This window comes from Triticum urartu, chromosome 2A, assembly GCF_056163025.1.
Source record: "Triticum urartu cultivar PI428250 chromosome 2A, HENAU_Tu73, whole genome shotgun sequence".
Lineage (NCBI taxonomy): Eukaryota > Viridiplantae > Streptophyta > Magnoliopsida > Poales > Poaceae > Triticum > Triticum urartu.
Window position 1 is genome coordinate 31,115,483 of NC_141874.1, and position 22,230 is coordinate 31,137,712.

The window sequence follows — 22,230 nt, forward strand, 5'->3', positions numbered from 1 at the left end:
CGAGGGGCACGTGTTTCGTGCCTCTCGGAAACAAAAAAAAGTGTTTTTATTCTTTTTGTTTCCGCGAGAGGCACAGCCATGCCTCTCGAAAACGAAAAAAATGTTTTCTTTTTTTTTTCTCGTTCCGTGAGAGGCAGGGTTTTGCTTTTGCGAGAGGCCTGGATTTTCATCCACAAGAGGCACGGTTTTGCTTCCGCGAGAGGCGCGGCCGTGCCTATCGGAAACGGCTTTCACAAAGGGAAGAAAAAACGTGCTCCCGGTGTGTTTTTCCGTCCGGTTATTTTGTGAAAAAAAAGATTGTCAAAACCTATCAACATGGAATTTAGTTTTGAAAATCTCGACACGGGTAATCCAACGGTGAAAACTGTTCAAGATTTGGACTCACAGTTTAAGAGATAAAACATTTTACAGATCTACGAATAATGGGAAAACTTTCATGCAATGCATTACTTGTCGCAACCCGGGGCGGTGAAAGTGATTTTTAAGGAATTATTCCTCTTAGTGATTTCGCGAGCGGAGAGGGCAGGAACTCACATGGTAGCACACCGGACCCATCAGACTCTTAACACGAGGGGAAAGAAAGGATGGACCGGAGGGGAATTTTTGGTCTATGAGTGTATATATACATGTAGGAAAAAATTACAGTAGTAACTAAATAAAAATAAAAATTTAAAAAATCTCAAAATATTTTTGAAATAAACTCGATCTTTCATTGTACTTGAAAAAAAAATCACAAAAATAAAAAACCCCGTGAGTTCTTTTAGGAAGAAAACAAAATTTTCGACCAAAATAGTGTCAATAGTGACCTACAATAGCAAATACTTTTTGTTTGCCCTGAAGTCAATACTAGGTTTTTATTTACAAAATATTGTATACTAGTGCAAAAGAAATTCATGTTTATTCTAAAAAAACTTCTACACTTTTTTGACTTTTATTTTAATCATTAAGTTTTCTCATATGAAGTTTATATACACCCAAGAACCAAAGGTTATTTCCCAGGATGGACTGCTCTATTCAAGATTATGGTGCCGTCAGCTCAAAAAAGACTGGTGCCGTTGACCCTAACACAGAATGGTGGGATGAAGATCTCTCGAGGAATATCTTTCTACCTATTGATGTCGAAAGAATTCTCAGAATTTCACTATCAGCTTCGGTCATGGAAGATTTTGTAGCCTGGAATGCAACGAAGCCTCGTATGTCTTCAGTCAGATCAACCTACTACATTGAGTGGGAACATGAGTTTGGGGCTAGAGCTAGAAATGATTCAGATGACACCTCAAGAACCAATCCAGTATGGGAGACTCTTTGGAAGCTGCAAGCGCGGAGTAAAGTTAAAAAATGTATGGCGAGCACTGCATGGCACAGTTCCAGGCATGTGAATCTTGAGCAACAGACACATCAAAGTAAACCCTTGGTGCCCAATTTGTAAGTCAGGACCAGAGGATATTCTCCATTTGATCTTTACATGCAAGCGTGCAAAGGAGGTTTGGTCGAAACTTGGCCTTGAAGAGGAGATCAACAAAGCCCTATGTGTTGACCAATCGGGCCTTGTGGTGTTAGAGAAGATACTCAGGAGACTGATGAAGAAGGACACGACCAGGGAGCACACGTGTGTTCCCTAGCATTCCAGAGCACACATCCAAAATAGAAAAGATTTTGTCCTAATGTTATGATGCAAAATCCACTTAAAAAAAAGAAAGATCTTGTCTCATGTGCAATTATTTTATGTGTTCAATTTTTCAAAAAAGTCATAACTTTTGAACGGAGTATCAAAATTAAGATCCGTTTTCGCCGTTAGATTCTTGACGACGAGCTCTTCAAAACCAGATCCCACATCAATATGTTTCATCGATTTTTTTTCTTCGGGCAACTTTGGTGCCACGGAGAGGCAACCGTTGTACTACTGTAGGCAACTTTCGGTTAGAGCGTATATCATGGTCACATGTCATCTGGATGTTCTTTCGAGTTGGCTATGATGACTACAAAATTGCCTAGCATCACATGTAAATTGTCTACCATGACTATCTATCAACTTTGCTGCTATGTGAAGCACTTGTTGCCAGGTTACCTATCATGACTACGTATCGACTCAGTGCTCTTATAAAGTTGGCTATCATAATTGTAAAGTTGCCTAGTGTCACTCACGAACTTGCTTTTGATGAACTTCGTTTCTCAAGCAACTTTGCTGCCACAGAGAGGCAACTTTCTGTTAGGTTGTGTACCATGATCACCTATCATCCCGATGTTCTTTTGAGTTGGATACAATGACTACCAAATTGCCTATCATGACATATAAGTTGCCTAGTGTCAACTATGAAGTTGCTTTCGATGTTCATTTTTTTCTCAAGCAACTTTGGTGCCACGGAGAGGTAACTTTTGTATTACAGTTGGCAACTTCTGGTTAGGTTGTGTATCATGGTCAACTATCATCCTAATGTTCTTTTGAGTTGGCTATGATGACTACCAAATTGCCTAGCATCAGTTGTAAGTTGCCTACCATGACTACAAATGAATGTTGGTGCTACATGACCCACCTTGTTGCTTATTATGACTACCTATGAACTCAATGCTCTTATAAAGTTGGCTATCATGACCTCAAGTTGCTTAGCGTCACCTATGAAATCGCTTTTGGCGAAAAAATTCTAAAGCAACTTTCATTCCACGGAGAGGCAACTTTTGTATTAAAGTAAGAAAGTTTCTCTTAGGTTGTGTATCATGGTCACCTATCACCAACATATTCTTTTGAGTTGGCTACGATGAATACCAAGTTGCCAAGCATGACATATAAGTTGCCTGGTGTCAACTATGAAGTTGATGTCGACGATCTTTTTTTTCTCTTAAACAACTTTGATGCCATGGAGAGGCAACTTTTGTATTACAGTAGGCAACTTCCGGTTAGGTTGTGTATCATGGTCATCTATCATCCTAATGTTCTTTTGAGTTGGCTACGATGACTACCAAATTGCCTAGCATCACTTGTAAGTTGCCTACCATGCTACCTATCAACGTTGGTGCTACATGACCCACCTTCTTGCTTATCATGTCGACCTATGAACTCAATGCTCTTATAAAGTTGGCTATCATGACCTCAAGTTGCTTAGCGTCTCCTATGAAATTTCTTTTGACGAAAAAAAAATTCAAGCAACTTTCGTGCCACGGAGACGCAACTTTTGTATTAAAGTAAGAAACTTTCGCTTAGGTTGTGTATCATGGTCACCTATCATCAAAATGTTCTTTTGAGTTGGCTACGATGAATACCAAGTTGCCTACCATCACCTATAAGTTGCCTACCAAGATGCCTACCATCAGCTGTAAGTTGCCTACCATGACTACCTATCAACTTTGATGCTACATAACACACCTCATTGCTAGGGTGCCTATGATGGCTACATACCAAATCAAAGCTTTTATAAGTTGGCTATCATGAACGTCAACTTGCCTAGCACCACCTATGAAGTTTTTTTTGATGAACTTTTTTTCTTGTCAGATAGACAACTTTGGTGGACGAAGAGGCAATTTTTGAATTAAGGTAAGAATCTTTTGGTTAGGTTATGTATCATGGCCGCCTATCAGTCTATTCTTTTAGTTGCCTAATATGACTAACAAGTTGTCTAGCATCTCCTATAAGTTGTCTGCCGTGACTATCTATCAACTTTGGTGATACATGAAGCACTTTGTTGCAATGTTGCATATAGTGACTACCTATCAATTCGGTGCTCCCATAAGTTGGCTATCATGACCGTCAATTTGACTAGCATTACATGTTAAGTTGCCTTCGACAAACTATTTTTTTCGAGCAACTTTGATGCTATATTGAGCAATTTTGGTGCTACAGGAAGCAAATTTGTTGTTAAATTGCCTATTGTGATTATTATTAAACTAATGATTTTCTAATATGGCTATCATGACTCTCAAATGACTAACATCATTCTAAAGTTTCTCTTGATCAACATTTTTTCAACTCCCGGAGTTCAATTCCACAAATATTACAATACGCCACGACCTAGCAGCCAGGGGTTCAACTCCGGTATTAGAGTATATATTCGGTTTGTATATTTGGTAGTTCAAATTGTAATCTATCTCTACTATCCTTGGCCCCCAAGTTTTGTATCTTATATAAACAGCCCTTTGAGGCCCTAATACATATTCAGAATTCAATAATCTTCATGGTATCCGTCGCCTAGGTTATCTTCTCCACATGGCCTCTCCGCCGGCCCCTCCACCTCTTCCGGCGCGGCCTCTCTTTACCGCGGCCGAGTTCAACGCCGCCAGATCGCCATCTGCCTCTTCTTCCTCCTTCAACCCTAGTTCCCTTACCCACCACCAATATGCCCTTCCGCCACCACCAATCTCTCTAGCAGATACAATTGCTGATGTTGCGCCGTTCATACCCATCTCGCTTGACCTGGCTGCCCACAATTACTACCATTGGCGCCATCTCTTCCACATCCACCTTGGTCGCTGCGGTCTACGCCACCATATTCATCCATCCTCTGTGCCGCAGCCTGCCAATCCTCGTTGGGTGAAGGACGATCTCACGATCATCCAATGGATTTATACTCGGATCTCCATCGAGCTTTTCAATCTTGTCTCCAACGACGATGCCACTGCAGCCGATCTTTGGGCCGCCCTTCAACAGTTGTTTCAAGACAACTCCGACACCCGCATCAACGCTCTCCACACCGAGCTCCGCACCATCACCCAAGGAGACTCCCCGGTCACCGTCTTCTGCCAGCGGATCAAGTCGATCGGTGATGAACTCCGGCAACTTGGTGATCACGTCGACGACTGCGTTCTTATAAACGCTCTTCTCGTCGGTCTTGGTGAGCAGTTCGAGAAACAGGTGGCCTTCATCCCCATGTTGCGGCCCTACCCGTCCTTCGGCGAGGTCCGCTCTCTCCTTCAGCTCGAGGCTCAGAATCAAGCTCGCAAGGCCACTCGTCCACAAGTGTTTCACGCCACCACCAAGTCTTCGGCGCCAGCTCCATCCACTTCGTCGTCGGCCCCTGTCCAGCCGCCTCCAGGCTGGCGCCCGAGCCCTAACTACCGCGGCAAGAATCCCGTCTACCGGCCGCCCCAGCCTCGCTCCGCCAGCTCCTCGGCGTCATCATCATCATCGTCTACACCGGCATCTACTCCAACGGCATGGCACCAGCAGCAAGATCCCTGGACCGGGCTGGTTCAGGCGTGGCCCATGCCTTGGTCTGCTCCGTCTCCTTACGGCGCTCCTCCAGCATACACGGGCGCCTGGAGCCCGGGCCATCGTCCTGCCACCGGCTCCCCTGGTCTCCTCGGACCCCGACCGCCGGCTCACGTCTACACCGCCACTACTACACCGACCACGCCCGGCGCCCCCGTGCTTCCGCCCGGCTACGCCCTGGTTCCCTATGCGCCCGGTGCTCCTTCGGCTCCGTCACCGTACGCATACGGGCAGCATGCACCAATGAACATGCCTGCTCCCTCTCCTACGACCACATCGCCGAGCTGGGATCAGGCTGCTTTCATCGCCGCCATGAACAATTTCACCCTCAACAACGAAGGTACGGATTGGATTTTCGATTCTGGTGCATCTACGCATATGTCTTCAACTATGAATTTTTTGTCAGCTTGTTTCCCTTCTTCTTTTTCTTCCATTACCATCGGTGATGGTTCTACTATTCCTGTCTCTTGCACCGGTGATTCTTATATCCCCTATTCTTCTAACAATTTTCTTTTACGCAATATTCTTGTAGTCCCATCCTTAATTACTAATCTTATCTCCGTTCGTCAGTTTACCATCGATAATCAAGTTATTGTGGCCTTTGACCCCTTTGGTTTATCTGTGAAGGATCTGACAACGGGGGAGGTTCTAGCTCGGTACAATAGCACCGGCGATCTTTATCCTCTTCATGGCGCCCCCACTTCCACTCCTCGCGCCATGCTTGCATCAGTTCATCTATGGCATCGTCGGCTTGGTCATCCTAATAAAGCTACACTATCATCATTGTTACAGGAGTTTTGTATCCCTAGTTCTAGTGTCCCTCATGATTCCTCTCTTTGTAATGCCTGTCAATGTGGCAAACATGTTAGACTACCTTTTGGTACATCCTCTACTATTAGTACTTTTCCTTTTGAATTGCTCCATTGTGATCTATGGACCTCTCCAATTCCTAGTGTTTCTGGTTACAAATACTATCTTGTAATTCTTGATGATTATTCCTATTATGTTTGGACCTTTCCTCTCCGAGCCAAGTCCGATGTACACCCAGTTTTTCTCAATTTTCGTCAATATGTTCTAACCCACTTTGGTCTTCCAATACGCTTTATTCAATGTGACAATGGACGAGAATTTGATAATATTCGCAATCGCACTTTCTTTCTTTCTCACGGCATACTTCTTCGTTTTTCTTGTCCCTATACATCTCCTCAAAATGGCAAAGCAGAACGCTCTCTTCGTTCCATCAATGATATTCTTCGCACCTTGCTTATTCAAGCTTCTCTTCCTCCCCGTTTTTGGGTTGAAGCATTACGCACTGCCACACTTCTTCTCAATATTAGACCAACCAAAACATGTCCTCTCTACACTCCCTTTCAATCCCTCTTTCTTTCCCATCCCGACTATCTTTCCCTTCGCGTTTTTGGTTGTCTCTGTTTTCCCAACATCACTTCTACCACTTCTCATAAACTAGAACCTCGCTCTTTACCCTGCATTTATCTTGGTCTCTCCGATGATCATAAGGGCTCTCGCTGCTTTGATCCCTCATCCGGCCGTGTCATTATTTCCCGTCACGTCGTCTTTGACGAATATACCTTTCCCTACGCTGCCACACAAACATCATCCACAACCCAACCTTCCTCTGTTCGTTCTTCATCTCCTCTCCTCCCTCGTCTAGCTCCTACCTCTATTGTCCCGGAGCAACAACCACCACCGCATCAGTCTTCCATGCCTCCACAGCAGCCTTCTGCATCGCCCACTTCTCCTTCACCACAGCCTTCCGCGCCCCCCACTCCTCCCTTGACAGCATCTTCCTCTCCTCCCATGCCCATCTCCCCTATTGTTGATTCTCCTTCTTCCTCTTCTTCCTCCACACCGCCTCTTCCATCTAATGTCGTTCCTATAATACCTCCGGCCAATGATCATGTCATGTGCACTCGTGGTAAGCGTGGCTTTCACCTCCCTACACGACGTCTTAACCTCACGGCCGTTCCCACTATCTCCCCTATTCCTACATCTTATAAACGTGCTCTTCTCGATCCTCTTTGGCACTCTGCTATGCGTGATGAGTTTCATGCTCTTCAGCAAAATAACACCTGGACTCTCGTTCCCAAACCACCCGGTGTCAATGTTGTTTCCGGAAAATGGGTTTTCCATCACAAATTTCATGCTGATGGTACTCTTGCTCGTTATAAAGCTCGTTGGGTTTGTCGTGGGTTTTCTCAGCAACACGGTGTTGATTTTGATGAGACTTTTTCTCCAGTTGTAAAACCTAGTACCATTCGTGTTGTTCTCAGTCTCGCTGTCTCCTCCTCTTGGCCGATCCATCAGTTAGATGTTAAAAATGCCTTCCTCCATGGCACTCTCAATGAAACTGTCTATTGTCAACAACCTTCGGGTTTTGAGAATTCCTCTTCTCCTGATTTTGTTTGTCTTCTTCACAAATCTCTGTATGGTCTTAAACAAGCTCCTCGTGCTTGGTTTCATCGCTTCACCACCTTTATTCACACAATAGGTTTTACCGCGTCTAAATCTGATTCATCTCTCTTCATTTTTCGTTCCTCCTCCCATACTGCCTATCTTCTCTTATATGTTGATGACATAATTCTCACTGCCTCTTCTGATTCCTTTTTACAACACATTATCTCCAAACAGGCACAAGCTTATCGCCAAATGTCCCTTCTATTAAGAAGACCTCCCGGACGTGAGGCTTATCCAGGGGATGTTTTTTATTTGCATTCACGCCTTTTAGAAAGAGCCGCTAAATTAAATTCTCTTTTAGGCGAAGGAAGTATGACCGCTTTACCAATAGTTGAGACTCAATCTGGAGACGTTTCCGCCTATATTCCTACTAATGTAATCTCCATTACTTCTCTTAATCGTGAATTTTCCTTGACTGATCTCGGTCCTCTTCATCACTTTCTTGGGATCACTGTCTCCCGCACTTCATCTACACTCTTTCTCTCTCAACGCCAGTACATTCTTGACTTGCTCTCTCGTGCAGGGATGACTGACTATCAACCATGTCGTACGCCGGTCGACGTTGGTACCAAGTTGTCGGCCGATGGTGAACCTTTTTCTGATCCTACTCTATATCGCAGTATCACTGGTGCTCTCCAATATGCCACACTCACTCGTCCTGATATATCTTATTCTGTTCAACAAGCGTGCTTATATATGCATGATCCTCGTGTTCCTCATTATTCTCATGTCAAGAGAATACTTCGGTATCTCAAAGGCACTATTGATCATGGTCTTCTCCTTAATTCTTCCTCTCCAACAAGCTTGACAGTTTATTCTAATGCAGACTGGGCGGGTTGTCCAGATACTCTACGATCTACATCCGGCTTTTGTGTTTATTTGGGTGACAATCTTGTTTCTTGGTCTTCTAAAAGGCAGGTTACAGTTTCCAGATCGTCTGCAGAAGCTGAATACAGGTCTGTTGCTCATTCTGTGGCCGAGGCGGTGTGGCTCCGTCAGCTTTTGGTTGAGCTCCATCGACCAATCGAGCGTGCAACTATTGTTTATTGCGACAATATTTCTGCAGTCTACATGGCGTCCAATCCTGTTCAGCATCGACGCACCAAGCACATCGAGATTGATATTCATTTTGTTCGTGAAAAAGTGGCTCTTGGCGAGGTCCGTGTGCTTCATGTTCCTACCACTGCGCAATTTGCTGATATTTTCACCAAGGGGCTCCCCACTGCAGCATTCACTGGCATTCGCTCCAGTCTCAACATTGTTACACCTGATGTTGACACTGCGGGGGGGTATTAGAGTATATATTCGGTTTCTATATTTGGTAGTTCAAATTGTAATCTATCTCTACTATCCTTGGCCCCCAAGTTTTGTATCTTATATAAACAGCCCTTTGAGGCCCTAATACATATTCAGAATTCAATAATCTTCATCCGGGAGTCATCGCGTTTGACCTGGCTCTGGCATAGAGTTGATAGTGTTTGGAGCCGGAGCATTAGTTAACAGGCCCTAAATTTCCTTGTGTCCTGTTTACATCACAAACAAAGACACATTAGCTTGCGTGAAGTTGTCTAAAAAATCCCAACCACAATGAAAATCAATGTTATTAATTCTCTCGTAGTAGTTCTAGTTCTAGGTCTAGTTCATGATGATTGTTAGAAGAAAAAAGAGACCTAAAATCTGCAAAAGCCTGCTCATTTCTTTCTACGTAGAATTGTGGTAATTACATTACATGTAGGCTCCCTTCCAAGATTCCTATCCACGACCATGTAGCGGACAAGGACTGACACAGAGAATCAACCTGTTAATTACGCGAGCAGTTTTGCCATGGCAGTCGAGCAAGATGTGGTTCCACCACAACGTCAGCCTCACTGTCTCGCTCGCCGTCGGCACGCCGCAGCAGAACGTCACCATGGTGCTCGACACCGGCAGCGAGCCGTCCTTGCTGCTCTACGCCAGGAACGATGTGATATCCTTATGCCCGAGGAGCTCGGCCACCTTCGTCGCCGTGCCCTACGCCTCCGCACAGTACCGCTCCCGTGACCTGCCGTCGCCTCCGGCCTGCAACGGGGCGTCGAGCAGGTGCAGCGTGCCGCTCTCCTACGCGGACGGGTCCTCCTCTGACAGCGCGCTCGCGACTGACGTCTCCGTCGTTGTGCGCGGCGTTCCGCTGCATTGCTTCCGCGTTCGACTCGTCCCCGGACGGCGTCCCGAGCGCCGGGCTGCTGGGCATGAACAGGGGCGCCCTTTCCTTCGTCTCGCGGGCCAGCACCCCACACTTCTCGTGCTGCATCTCCGGCCGCGACGACGCCGGCGTGCTGCTCCTCGGACTGCCACAGCGACCTGCCCACCTTCCGCCGCTCAATACACGCCCATGTACCAGCCGGCCCTGCCACTCCCGTACTTCGACCGCGTCGCCTACCCCGTCCAGCTCATGGGCATCCGCGTCGGCGAGGAAGGGGATCGAGGCAACGAAATTGCAATCGTGCTGAGGATAGATAGCGACAGACTTTTTTTTCCTTATCGTTGGTTGCTTGCCTGTCGCGTAGCGGGTGTGCTCGTTTCAGTCAGATAGCACGTGTGCACTTTTTAGAATTTGGGGATGAAGAAATCCTAAGTTCGTGGACAGCTCAGGCTCCAAGAAACAGTCGCGGTAGCTGCTCAATGTTTTAAATAGCGGGCTATGAAAAATAGCGGCATGCCTTTAAATCAACTATAGCGGGTTAAAGCAGGCTATAGCGGGCTATTTGTGAAGGCGACCATTTGACGGCACCCCGCTAAAAAGGCTATAGCGGGCTATAGCAAAGCTATAACCGGCTATTTAAAACTATGTAGCTGCTACGTACATCTGGTATGAAGACCATGAAACCATCAAGGGTGAAAATATTAAGAGCATTGGGAATACCGTGTTTGCCATCCAGGCAGTCATGATAAACCACACTCAGATGCCGAAAGATGTTTTACCTAGTGCAAGATGAGAAAAGCATTTGCCAGGGCATTATAAACTCACACCGATGCCACCTATTTTGGGGACGGAAGTGGCACGGTTGCTGTTGTGTTCTGTGAAACTGGTGGGCTAAAGCGATCGCCGGAGTGGCTAAGCCCATCCATCACACTATGAATGCACAAACTGCAGAAACACTAGCAGTGAAACATGGTCTCAAGTTGCTCTTTGAAAGAGGATGCTCTAGAGTAACAGTGGAATTTGTTTGCCCAGAACTGCTTGATGCATGCAACAGTGAGTTTAAAATTTGGAGCCCTTAGGCCAACTCCACCGCACGACATCTGAAACTCTAGGCCAACTCCACCACACGACCCTAAACGGACGTCCGTTTTATCCGGATTTCGTCCGTTTAGGGTGGCAATAGAGACGAAAACGGACATGCGTGTCCGGTTTGGATTCGAGACGCCCACCGTAGCGACCGACCCCAAAATATCCGCCTTCACTTTAGCGCCTCGTCCGCTCTCCACCACGCGCTCGCCATGCCCCCGCGCTAGCACCCTGTAGCAGCCCGTTGCGCCCGCTCGTGCTGTTCGCCGCCCGCAGCTGCCACCGCGCGCGCCCCCATCGGCCGCTGCGCGCGCCCCGGTCGCGCCCCGCCTGCAGACTGCCGTCGTGCGCAGCCGCCGCCACGCCCGCCCGTCCCCGCCTCGCCCTGGTCGCCCGCCTGCAGCCGCCGCGAGCTCCGGCCGCGTGCGCTCGCGCGTCCGCACCTCCGGCCGTCCCTCGCCCTCGCCGCAGCCCCGTGCGCACCCGCCGTCGCCCGCGCGCTTACGCCGCAGCTCGTCCGGCCGCCGCGAGCTCGGCCCCGCCCCGCAGCAGCTCGCGCTCGCCTGCTCGTCGCGGCCGCGCCCGCTCGCCGCTTGCCTGCCGCGTCGCACTCGCCGCCGGGCCACGCCAACGCCGGGCCCGCCCTCCTGCGCGCCCTGCCCGCCCGCCGCGCTCGCCGTCGGGCCGCGCCCCGACCACGTCCCGCGCGCCCTCCACCCCCGCCCGCGCCCGCACCAGCGCCAGCCGCGCCGCACCGCGCGCCCGCCACGCCGCCGGTTGCGCCAAGGAGCACCTGCGTGCCGCGGAGGTGGCGTGCACCGGCATGGGTGGTGTGTGGAGCAGGAGAGAGAGGAGAAAAGGTGAAGAGAGAGGATGGTGGGTCATGGGAGATAATAAAAGAGTGGATGACAAGTGGGTTAGGCCTCACATGCAAAGGACACGGCCCGGACGAGGAGGACGCAACAATCGTCCGCTCGTGTCCGTTTTTGACCCAAAGCCAGCCCAACTTTGCTCTCGGGATGGGGCGAAGCGGACACAAAACAGGCGTTTTTTTAGGATGGGGTCGCGCGCTGGGTCGTCTGGTATGTCTATTTTACCCCAAACGGACACACCCGGACAGGATAGGGTCGCGCGGTGAAGATGGCCTTACACGCCGATATTAATGGATTGCTTTGGGCTAGCACATGGAATTCCATCAATCTCCTTTTCAGCACTGCCTGCGGGAAGCTAATAAGTTAGCACATTTCTTGGCTAGACATGTTATGAGCAAGGTATCATGTATGAATTGGCAGATGAGGCCCTGAACTTTGTGTTATCACATATACTCTATGATGTAACCTTGCCATCAGATGAATAAAGAGCAAGGAGGCTGTCCCTTCAATAAAAAGAATGTGATGCCGTCGAAGCTGAAAGTTTGAACAATATTGATTTGATGTCAATAAATTTTGGGAAGGGGTCTGTATTTTTTTAGAACGAAAAAAGTGATATGTATCAGTGTAGCAAGAATCGCTTCACGAAAGAAAGTGCTCTATAGTGCCTCCCTCCGAATTGCACAGAGATTCATGCTAGACCATCACGTGCAGGTGCCACGCGGATGGCAGGGCCCATGCACCGACCACATCACCTTTCGGTCTCCTCCACCGTTTCCTACATTCCTCCTCCTTGCTCCAACAGGACAGTTACGCCAGCCATCGACGTCGTGGACGCTGCAAGCTTGTTCTCTCTCTCACACACACACATCAATGTGCCGCACGACTGCATATGTATATGCAATTGCTAATGTTTCCAACTTTTTTATTAACACAGTACGGACGCAAGCGCTCGTATATACACGCATACATTTATCTCTATGAACGGACACATCCACACCCTATCATTAGGGGAACCTCCGAGATACTGAGCCGACATATCATTTTAAGATTTTATGAAGTCACTGTATGCGCTTCGTAGTCGACGGGAACATCTTCTCCCAGTGAACGCACGTCGCTGAAAATCCTAAAATAAATCCAAAATAAATGCGTGTATCAGGACTTGAACTCTGGTGAGCTTCGGATACCTCTGTCTAGCTAACCATCCAACCATAGTTTAATTCGCTGTTTCCAACCTTTTGAGTAATGAAATTCAGGTGGGTGATTGTCCTTAGTTGTTTTCGCTAAAAAAGCTATGCCAGTAGAAAATTGTTAGAAAGTTCCTAAATATCGGCACATTTGGTATGATGGTTTCCAAAGGTGCGTCTTCGCGATGCAAAACACTTGCACGATTGCCGATCACCCTGGCAGCGTGGTGTCCTTGCTACCAACCATCTCAGTTTTAGTCGATGATATAAACCGTGTCAACCTCCCCTATGTCCATGTTGTTTCGAGAAGATAGACAACGAAATATCTGAAACTTAGATGGTCCACAACAAAAATTTCTTTGTAATTTATCTGATTACCTCCTAAACTAGGTTTGTAACTTAGATTAGTTTTTGTAAGTTAGCCAATTTCAAACTTGATCTACAACTTGGTACATGCCATGTGTAACTCACACATGATTCTACCCTTTATCACGATTACACAGACCAATACAATTGCTATATACACAGGGAAAATGGAATTTGCAGGACATCGGTGGTTCAGATCTTAGGAATAGGAGTCGCTTAGACCAAAATTCCGGGCCATGACTTAACCCATGATCCACCATTATCAAATTTGTACACATGCAAATGCAGTTTATTTGAAATTTTATCGAATTTTAAATTTGGTATCAATCACGGTGAATTAATAGGTGCTATTTTACAGTTTACGAGCTCACACTTTTGTAGATCCATGCCACTGACTGCATGCACCTTCTACCCGATTACATTTAGAAAGTCATCAGTAATGTCTTCAATCTTCGGTCCCAGCTTTACATGCATTCGTCCATCCATGCATTCTACCTACCGGCCTTCAAGTTCTGTAATGATCATCTGGAAGTTGCCAGACGTGTCCTCCTGCACGTTGAGAAGGTCGGCAGGAGTGCTCACTGGCATGCAGACCACCGGTCGAAATGGCCGCCCTGGCACCTGTTGCTGTGACACCATGGGGATCACAACAGCCATTTGCGGCCGTTGGCTCGGGCTCTCTTGGACGCACAACAACCCTACCTGGATGCATGTCGCCGCCTGCTCTAGCTCCGCCGGGTTGCAGTCATCGCGCACAGTTGGGTCAAGGAGCTTGAGGCTTTTGTTTTCTTCAAATAGCTTCCATGCCTGTAATTTCATTTTCTTTTTTGTCAAGGTCAGCAAGTTTGAGACTTGGCCGTGTAGGCATGGAATTTCAAATTAGGATCACATAAATCTCATTTTTTTCGGTTGCGTGAAAGGTAAATTGATTGATTACATGAGCTATGAGGTTGAAATTTCGTTGGTTCCTCCTCCCACTGACGATCTCCAGCAACAACACACCAAAGCTGTACACATCCTGCATGAATGATACCATGCCGTCCATGGCGTACTCCGGTGCCATGTAACCACTGTCACCGCATGACACCATATAAAAACCCTCAGAAAATCCAGCTATAGAAATAAACATTCGATGTAAATTATAGTACTTGACCATTGCTTCGGTTATGCAAAGTTGTAGTTCTTACTATGTCCCAACAATTCTTTCCGTGACGGTAGAATCCTGGTTGTCGCCGATGCTGCTGAACAGCTTTGCGATTCCGAAATCCGATATTTTGGCGACCATCTCTCCATTAAGGAGAACATTGGCCGCCTTGAGATCTCGGTGGATCATAGTGTGCCTCGAGTCCTGGTGAAGGTAGAGAAGCCCTCTGGCAACGCCAAGGATGATGTCCATCCTTGTCTTCCAGCTCAAAGTGGCACGTCTCCTCAGATCTGTTTGTGATTTCGCATAATTGAATTTTTCGAGTTGAGTTCTGACGGTACAAATGGTGGTAAGTGTTTTGCTAAACGGGGTAAAAAGACACGCACCAAAGATGAAGTTGTCCAAGCTCTTGTTACTCATGTACTCGTAGACGAGTATCCTGTCAGAGCAATGGATGCAGCAGCCAAGCAGGCGTACAAGGTTGCGATGTTGCAGCCTGGCAATGAGGTCCACCTCATTCTTGAACTCTTTCAGGCCTTGCACTCTGTTGTCAGTTGACAACTTCTTCACTGCAATTTCCTGGTCATCTTGCATTTGACCCTGGTAAATTTCAGTTATTCTCTCAACATGCAACCTCCCATCTCACCATGTCATGCATGTCGTATAAAGAATTGATTGGAGTTGGCGCTAGAAATTAATTGTTGGGATCTGGACTAAAGAGTGAAAGTAGGAATTGAAGACGACAAGACATCATATAAGTATTAGCTGTATGGTCCTCTATTCTCAAATACAATAGCAAAATTTTATCGGAAAATTCTACATTGCTACTAGGCATTGTGGAGATGGGTCTAAAACTAGTCATAGTGGGAAGTATTGTCATGCATATGACACTTGTCTATATTACTACCTTTATAGTGCAAAGTAACATAGAAATAGTATCATACATGATTGTATTTATTAGACTGTAGACTCATTTTACTTTGGCAGTGTTATGTCACTCCAAATACCTCTCTACTCATTAACTACATACTACATAACCAAATTTGTGTTGGAATTCACTACGTTACTAGCTAAGGCTAGTCATAATGGAAGTAACTTAGATAGTAACATAATGTAATTCAAGAAAATTTTGCTTACGTGGCATATAGTTAATGAGAAGAGAGGTGCTTAGAGTAACATAATATGTTACTGTAACATAGCGCTTTCCCAAAAAGGATGAGTCTACAACCTAATAAATGAAGCCATCTATGACACTACTATTATGTTAATTTACACTATAGTGCTAGTAACTTAGACTTGTGTTATATGTATGACACTAGTATAAGATACTCCCCACTATGACCAGCCTAAGTTACTCCCACTATGACCAACCTACGAAAATGAAAGAGATGGAATACCATATATTAATCCGACTTGAGATATTTTTTAATTAATGTATTAACTTCTATTTATTGCTAAAATTTCTCTAGCTGTTAAGTGATAACGTAATACAACTTTTATTCAGTGCAGTAACAAACTACATGTCTCTTAGCATCTAGATACCAACTCGCTGGGAGTCATCTGCTTGTCATAAAAGTACTACATGAGTGGTAGTACTATCTACCTATTGTTTATACAACCACGAGAGAAATTTCATTTATGATTGACATAGATGGATTGTAATATTTCAGTGTGTAAAGCAATATCACCTTGTAAACAATGCCAAAGCCACCACGCCCAATTTCTTTCTCGGGACAGAATCCACCGGTGGCGGCTCTGATGGTTTCGAAATCGTACATCGGACATTCACCTCTCATGATGTCATCAAACATGGTATCTGTAAAAATAGAGAAGGAAGCTACAAGACATGAACAATAGGGCAAGCAACAGTTTCAGATTATCCTTCTGAAACACACCAAAGACTATCACCTTCCTTGTTGTGTCGGACCTTTCTCCAAATCAGGAAGCCAGGCAATAGCAAAAGCAACAGAAGTCCTATTATCACTGTTGTGATAATCGCGGCAAACTTCCTAGTCTTGGCTGGCTTTGGCGTAGTGTCTGCATCAAGTTTTTTTTTTTTGAGTTGCGTCTGCATCAAGTTAAATGCATGAAAATTGTGGGATCCATGAGTAACAGTAAGATGCACCGGTCGTAATGTGTGAGCTTGACATGTTTGTCCGGGTAGGTGACTGACAAGGACACATCAGTGACTGAAAATATCATTAGCTAAACGTGAAAGGGTACGTTTGTTTAGCTATAGATCCAAGGTAAATTGTTTTCCATCAACCATGTCCTATTTAGATAAAAATGAAAAATATTATACCATCATTCAAATGTGAAATTTTATGATTTTAAGAAGTATTGTTGGCTGGAGACTGTATCTTCTTTTAGCAATTTATTCTATACTTCTCGAATTTTCTATTAAGCCATTATTTATGAATAAAAATAATATGATATTTATGTCTCAATTCGACATGATTCCGCTCTTGCATCAACATTCCACGGGTTAAAAGAATTGTCTTAACAAAATCTTACAAGAATTGGTTTTGGCGATCTATTCACCATCAATTGATCCATGCAAACAACCGAGCGAGAGAGGCTGCGTTACACTGATACTATCACCTAGTTCAGTTCCATAAGTTTCTTTGGATGTGCATGTCGACCGGGTGAGTCATGGACCTGAAAATTCCAGGTCTTTCGTATGTCCTTTTCCCCTTACGACTACAAAAATGGATGTATATGCCACTGGTCACACCACACGCTAGACAAATCAAGACGGAGGATAAATCCATGCATCCATGAATAGTCACAATGATTTTTATTTGAGGGAATAGTCACACTGATTTGTTTTTTGGGGGAATAGTCACACTGAATTTTCAGTGTGCTGAATACGCTGCATATTTCCATGCCGGAATTGATTGGCGGGATAAAAAACACAGTCAAACAAGAGCATCGAACAAGACTGGTACTTCAGTTCTTAGTGTACTTTGTGTCACTACGCCTAGTAGACAGAGAAGAATAGAATGGACACAGTGACGACATCGACCCAATTTATTTGGGAAAAAAAATCCTACTTGGTCAAACTGATTTGGCTCAATTCGTATTTTTTTTGATTTGGTTCAATTCGTATTTACTTCTAAAAATAATCTTAACTTTGGGAGTACATGTTATTTTCGTTGCGTGGTCTAGTTTCATGTCATACCCAAGACGTAGAATGTTTTATGTACGTTTGGGGCGCCACGGTTGCCAGGGACGACGGCAGCGTGACCAGATCGGCAGCGGTGCGGTCGGATCTGGGCTCGGGCGTGAGCTTGGTCTCCGGGTCACGGTCGGCGTGATGGCGAGTGCGACACGTCGGCAGCTGGACGGATCTGCAGGATTCCATCTTTGTCTGGTCCTTGACAACCCGGGCAACTCCGGGGGAAACCCTAGATCTCCATGGGATCGAGCGATGGCGGTGCTTTTGCCACTAGTAGAAAAAGGACCTAATGTGAGACACATTAGTGCCGGTTTGATTTTAGCCCGATACTAATGGTACCATTAGTGCCGGTTCAAACGGCTATGCATTAATGCCGGTTCGTGTTGAACCTTTAGTACCGGTTCGTGCCACGAACCGGTACTAAAAGGGTGATGGCAGGCTGGCGTCAGGCCGGGGCCCCACGATCACCTTTAGTACCGGTTCGTGCCACAAACCAGTACTAAAGGGCTACCTTTAGTACCGGTTTGTGATAGAAACCGGTACTAAAGGGGTCTGACCTATAGTACCGGTTAGTGACACAAACCGGCACTATAGGGCAATTTTCAAACTCTACCCCCCCTCCCCCGTGTGTCGCCATTTCAGTTCTGAAAAAATCAAAAGAAAATGATAAAAACTTCAAAAAATAAAATCCTTCGAGAGGTAGTTATATTACTACATCTACTAGTTAGGAAAATTTGAAAACTTAAATTTGGACATGTTTTGCAAAAAGTGTAGGGAAAATGTAAAACGGCTATAACTTTTGCATACGATGTCGGAAAAAAACGTATAATATATCGAAAAATTCAGCACGAAAATCCGCATCCGATGGAGACCGCCTACGGCCTGTTTGCAATTTTTTAGAATCCTCAAATTCCAAAACGAAAAAAAGATATGGTCAAATTTCAGTTTTTTTAAAAAAATTGGTTAAATCTGGTCAAACTCCTTATTCAAGAAGTATTAATGTTACTAAATAATTATTCAAGAATATTAGTGTTAATAAATAATTATTTCAATTTTTTAAATTTTGGTTAAATCTGGTCAAACTATGGTCAAACTATGACCAAACTTATTCAAGAAATATTCGTGTTACTAAATAATTACTTTTTTTTAGAATAATAGTTTCAAACTCAAACGGTGAAACGCGTGACCTAATGCTCAAGTTAAACTGCTGAGGGTTAATATGATTGACAGCTTACATTTGTCAAGAAAACAACAAGTGTAGACTTGAAATGTAGGGGGAATAGAACTCCGAAGTTAAGCGTGCTCAGACTGGGGGAGTGAGAGGATGGGTGACCGGCCGGGAAGTCAGGCGATTTGGAATGAGTGATCCACACTAAATCATTAAATAATTCAGAAAAATTAAAAATCGAAAAAATCAATTTTTTCCCCAAAATTTTCAATAAATAAATAAATAAATAAACCTTTAGTACCGTCCCCCATACCAGGGCGCGAACTCACGCCACGTGGTGGCACTTTAGCGCCGGTTCGTGCCGAACCGGTACTAAAGGGGGGGGGCTTTAGTGCCCACCCTTTAATGCCGGTTATGGAACCTGCACTAAAGGCCCTTACGAACCGGCCCTAAAACTCCGTTTTCTACTAGTGTGCGCCGTAGTCCCACTTCAGGGCATCGTTTTTTAGTTTGCTACGGTCGAAGGAACCCGCGAGGCCGGCGGCGTACGCCCGGTGACACAACTGCCGATGACAATCGCGCCGACTATGGTCATGGCGGACGATGGCGGCGTCTTTGATGTCATTTCCTTGTTGAGGCATCGTTGTTGCAGTTGGCGTCATCAGGCTCGGGATGCTCCAGGAGAAACCCTAGATCTGGGTCTCCTGGATCAGACGATGATGGCGTTCTTAGTAGCGCTTTCCCTTATGGGGGCGTCGTTTTGGAGCAAGTAATGGCTGGAGGTGACAAGAGGAGGAGCAGTGCTTCATCACACACATTGATGGTGTCAGATCTCGATGGCATGGCGCTCTGGAGATTAGGCGTCTGATGTGCGATGATGGACTCGCGCAGGAGGTCGACGCTGTCTGGCATCATGGTGGCGTCGGTGGCAGCTAGACAGGGCAATGTTCGTGCAGCAGTACAACTCTAAAGATGGATTGGTGGCAGGTGGCTGCGGCGGCCTCATACCCGGCAGGCGTCTTGGTTGAGGAGCACGCCGGAGTAGTGGGTGCCCATAACCGGCAGGCGTCCTGGTTGGGACCTCAGATCTTAGATGTTAGGTTTGGCTCCGAGGTCTGTTTGGTACTAGGCCCAGACTATCAGCCTTCCTTCATCAATTGGATAGGAGTAGCGACACTTTTGTTGTCTAGATGGTGGCTTTAGTCTTACTGTTGTATGACTTTGTAAGGACTTGTGAGAATAATTAATAAAGTGGCTCCATGCATCATGCAGATGCAGTGGCCGGGGGTGCTCCTCTATTAAAAAAAAACGTTTGGCATTGTGAGTTGTACCTGTGTGCGTCTATTGTAGAGTGATATGTGTTTCTTTAAAAAAAATGATGTTCATTGCCATGTCTTAGACAGGTTTGAATGGAGTCGGATGAATATAGGTGTACTAGCTAGTAAATTCGTAAGTTTTCGTCGGACAAAATCCAACAGTTATCATGTGTTCCAACTAACAAGCATTGGTCTATGAAAAATGAACACTTGGCGAAGGAAAAGCAGAGAGACCTTTCAAAAAGAAAAGCAGAGAGAACCACAAGGATTTACCTAGGTCGGACGTTGCCAGCCTGACGAAGAGATCCTGCCCGCCGTTGAGGAACCGCGTGTCCATCAGCTCGCCGAACCACTGGATGCACCCGCTCCCTCCACCGCGGATGTCCGACGCGGCGTACGCTGTGCAGGAGCAGTTGAGCAGGCACCGCCGGCCGCACTCCTCGAGCGAGGCGCCGTTGTCCACGCTGCTCCCGTGCGTCTCCGGCAGCTTCACGCCGCGCAGGGTGTAGAAACCGTCCGCACCGCCGCCCTCGCACTGCAGCGGCGTGCTGCGGACGCACCCGCCGGAGGGGTTCCGCATGCGCCACTCCGCCGGCGACCTTGGCCGGAACCCACTGATGCAGCCGCACATCAGGGCGTCCACCACGCTGCACACGCCGAACGCGCCGCACGCGCCGTAGCTGTCGCACTGGTCCCTCGGCCCCGACCAGAAGACGTTCCACGCGCCCAAGGCGCGGTCCCAGACCATGCGATGTATCACGCCGGACTCGTCCAGGAACACGCGGGACGGCGGCGAGCCGGCGTAGGCGTGGTACATGTAGGAGACCTCGTCGGCGGTGTCGGTGAACTGGAACTCGAACATGCCCTTGTAGGTCCCCATCTCCGGTATGCCGCTGAACCGCACCCCGTTCCACGGTCCGGTCCGGTACGTCTTGCGTCCCTTCCTCCAGGCGTGGAACTCCGGCGAGCCCCCCGTGTCCATCACGAAGCGGAAGTCGCCGGCTGACGGGTCGTCGGCGCCGCGCCACGACGAGAGGGACCACACGGCCCCGGTCTCTATGCTCTCCCCGATCCGCATCTCCGGGACGAACGTGTTGGTCGGGTGCTCGAAGCTCTGCCACAGCACGGCGCCGGCATCGTCCGCGAGCACGAGGTTGCCGCTGTCGTCGAGCTGCGCGACCGCCGCGGTCGCGGCCGAGGACGAGGAGTTCGATGACCATACTGTTTCGTTGTTGCTGGCCGCGTCGAGGAGGACAAGGTCTCCTTGGCCGCTGAGCGCGAGAAAGCCGGAGGACGAGGCGTTGAGCGGGCGGTCGCGGTTGCCGACCCAGATGACGGCGGCCGGGTTGACGGTGAACCATATGCCGAGGAACCACTTGTTGTTCACGGCGGGGAAGAGGCCGAGCTGGAAGATGTCTCCCGTCGAGACCAGCCTCTGGTCGCCGCCGATGGCACTCCGCCGCGTCAATGTGTTGTCGGCGGCGACCACCGAGGCTGTCAGAAGCAGCACGGAGAGAATAGCGAGGAAGAGTCGGCGGTGTCTCATGATCACCCAGCTGAATACGGAGACCACGGCTTCACTGAGAGTCAGTGCATTTGTTCCCAAGTCTCAGTCTCATATCCTACTAGACCATGGAATTCCAAGAATGTTCTGACAGGAACGAATCAAAATGAAGAATAATGCATGGACCGAACGTTCTGTTGGCATTTACAAGTTATTCTCAGATGCAGCAATCAGGAAGACTTGGTCAGAGAACTCTTGCTGACTGACATGTGATTAATTTGACCATTTTACACTATCTAGAACTTGCTGTTTATTAGTATTATTTATCTCTATTATTAAAAGGGTGTTAGTACGTTTTCCTAATATCTTTCCCCAGTTTTTTCCCCTCCCAACGCCCCTTTTTTAATCTGAATAGATGCCGCATGAAATAAAAATCAACATAAAAAGAGTAACCTAAAATAATCTAGACCAACTCAGTAGTTTATCAAACCACATCCTGCATTAAATCAATCAAATCAAATGAAAATTTTGAAAATATCAACTAAATCAAAATAT

At 46.7% G+C, this 22,230-nt stretch overlaps 2 protein-coding genes and 1 pseudogene across 3 annotated transcripts; 2 read left to right on the forward strand and 1 right to left on the reverse strand.

Moving 5' to 3' along the window:
* The first annotated feature begins 4,049 nt into the window (after positions 1 to 4,049).
* LOC147983224 (uncharacterized) lies at positions 4,050 to 5,865 on the forward strand. Its single transcript, XM_087539465.1, has 2 exons — positions 4,050 to 5,540; positions 5,828 to 5,865. The coding sequence occupies exons 1-2, from the start codon at positions 4,199 to 4,201 to the stop codon at positions 5,863 to 5,865; spliced, it is 1,380 nt and encodes a 459-aa protein (XP_087395591.1). The 5' UTR covers positions 4,050 to 4,198.
* Positions 5,866 to 9,515: 3,650 nt separating this feature from the next.
* LOC125534798 (uncharacterized) lies at positions 9,516 to 11,807 on the forward strand (annotated as a pseudogene).
* A 1,820-nt stretch (positions 11,808 to 13,627) lies between these two features.
* Positions 13,628 to 21,801, reverse strand: LOC125535263 (receptor-like serine/threonine-protein kinase SD1-8). Of its 2 annotated transcripts, XM_048698327.2 has the most exons (7): positions 20,445 to 21,774; positions 16,418 to 16,546; positions 16,198 to 16,325; positions 14,896 to 15,109; positions 14,553 to 14,799; positions 14,303 to 14,435; positions 13,630 to 14,172 (listed from the first exon to the last, which is right to left on the reverse strand). In XM_048698327.2, the coding sequence occupies exons 1-7, from the start codon at positions 21,715 to 21,717 to the stop codon at positions 13,861 to 13,863; spliced, it is 2,436 nt and encodes an 811-aa protein (XP_048554284.2). In that variant the 5' UTR covers positions 21,718 to 21,774; the 3' UTR covers positions 13,630 to 13,860. The 2 variants fall into 2 exon arrangements, with proteins under 2 accessions (XP_048554286.2, XP_048554284.2); XM_048698329.2 differs by lacking the exon at positions 16,418 to 16,546 and having other exon boundaries at positions 13,628 to 14,172; positions 20,445 to 21,801.
* Positions 21,802 to 22,230: the final 429 nt, after the last annotated feature.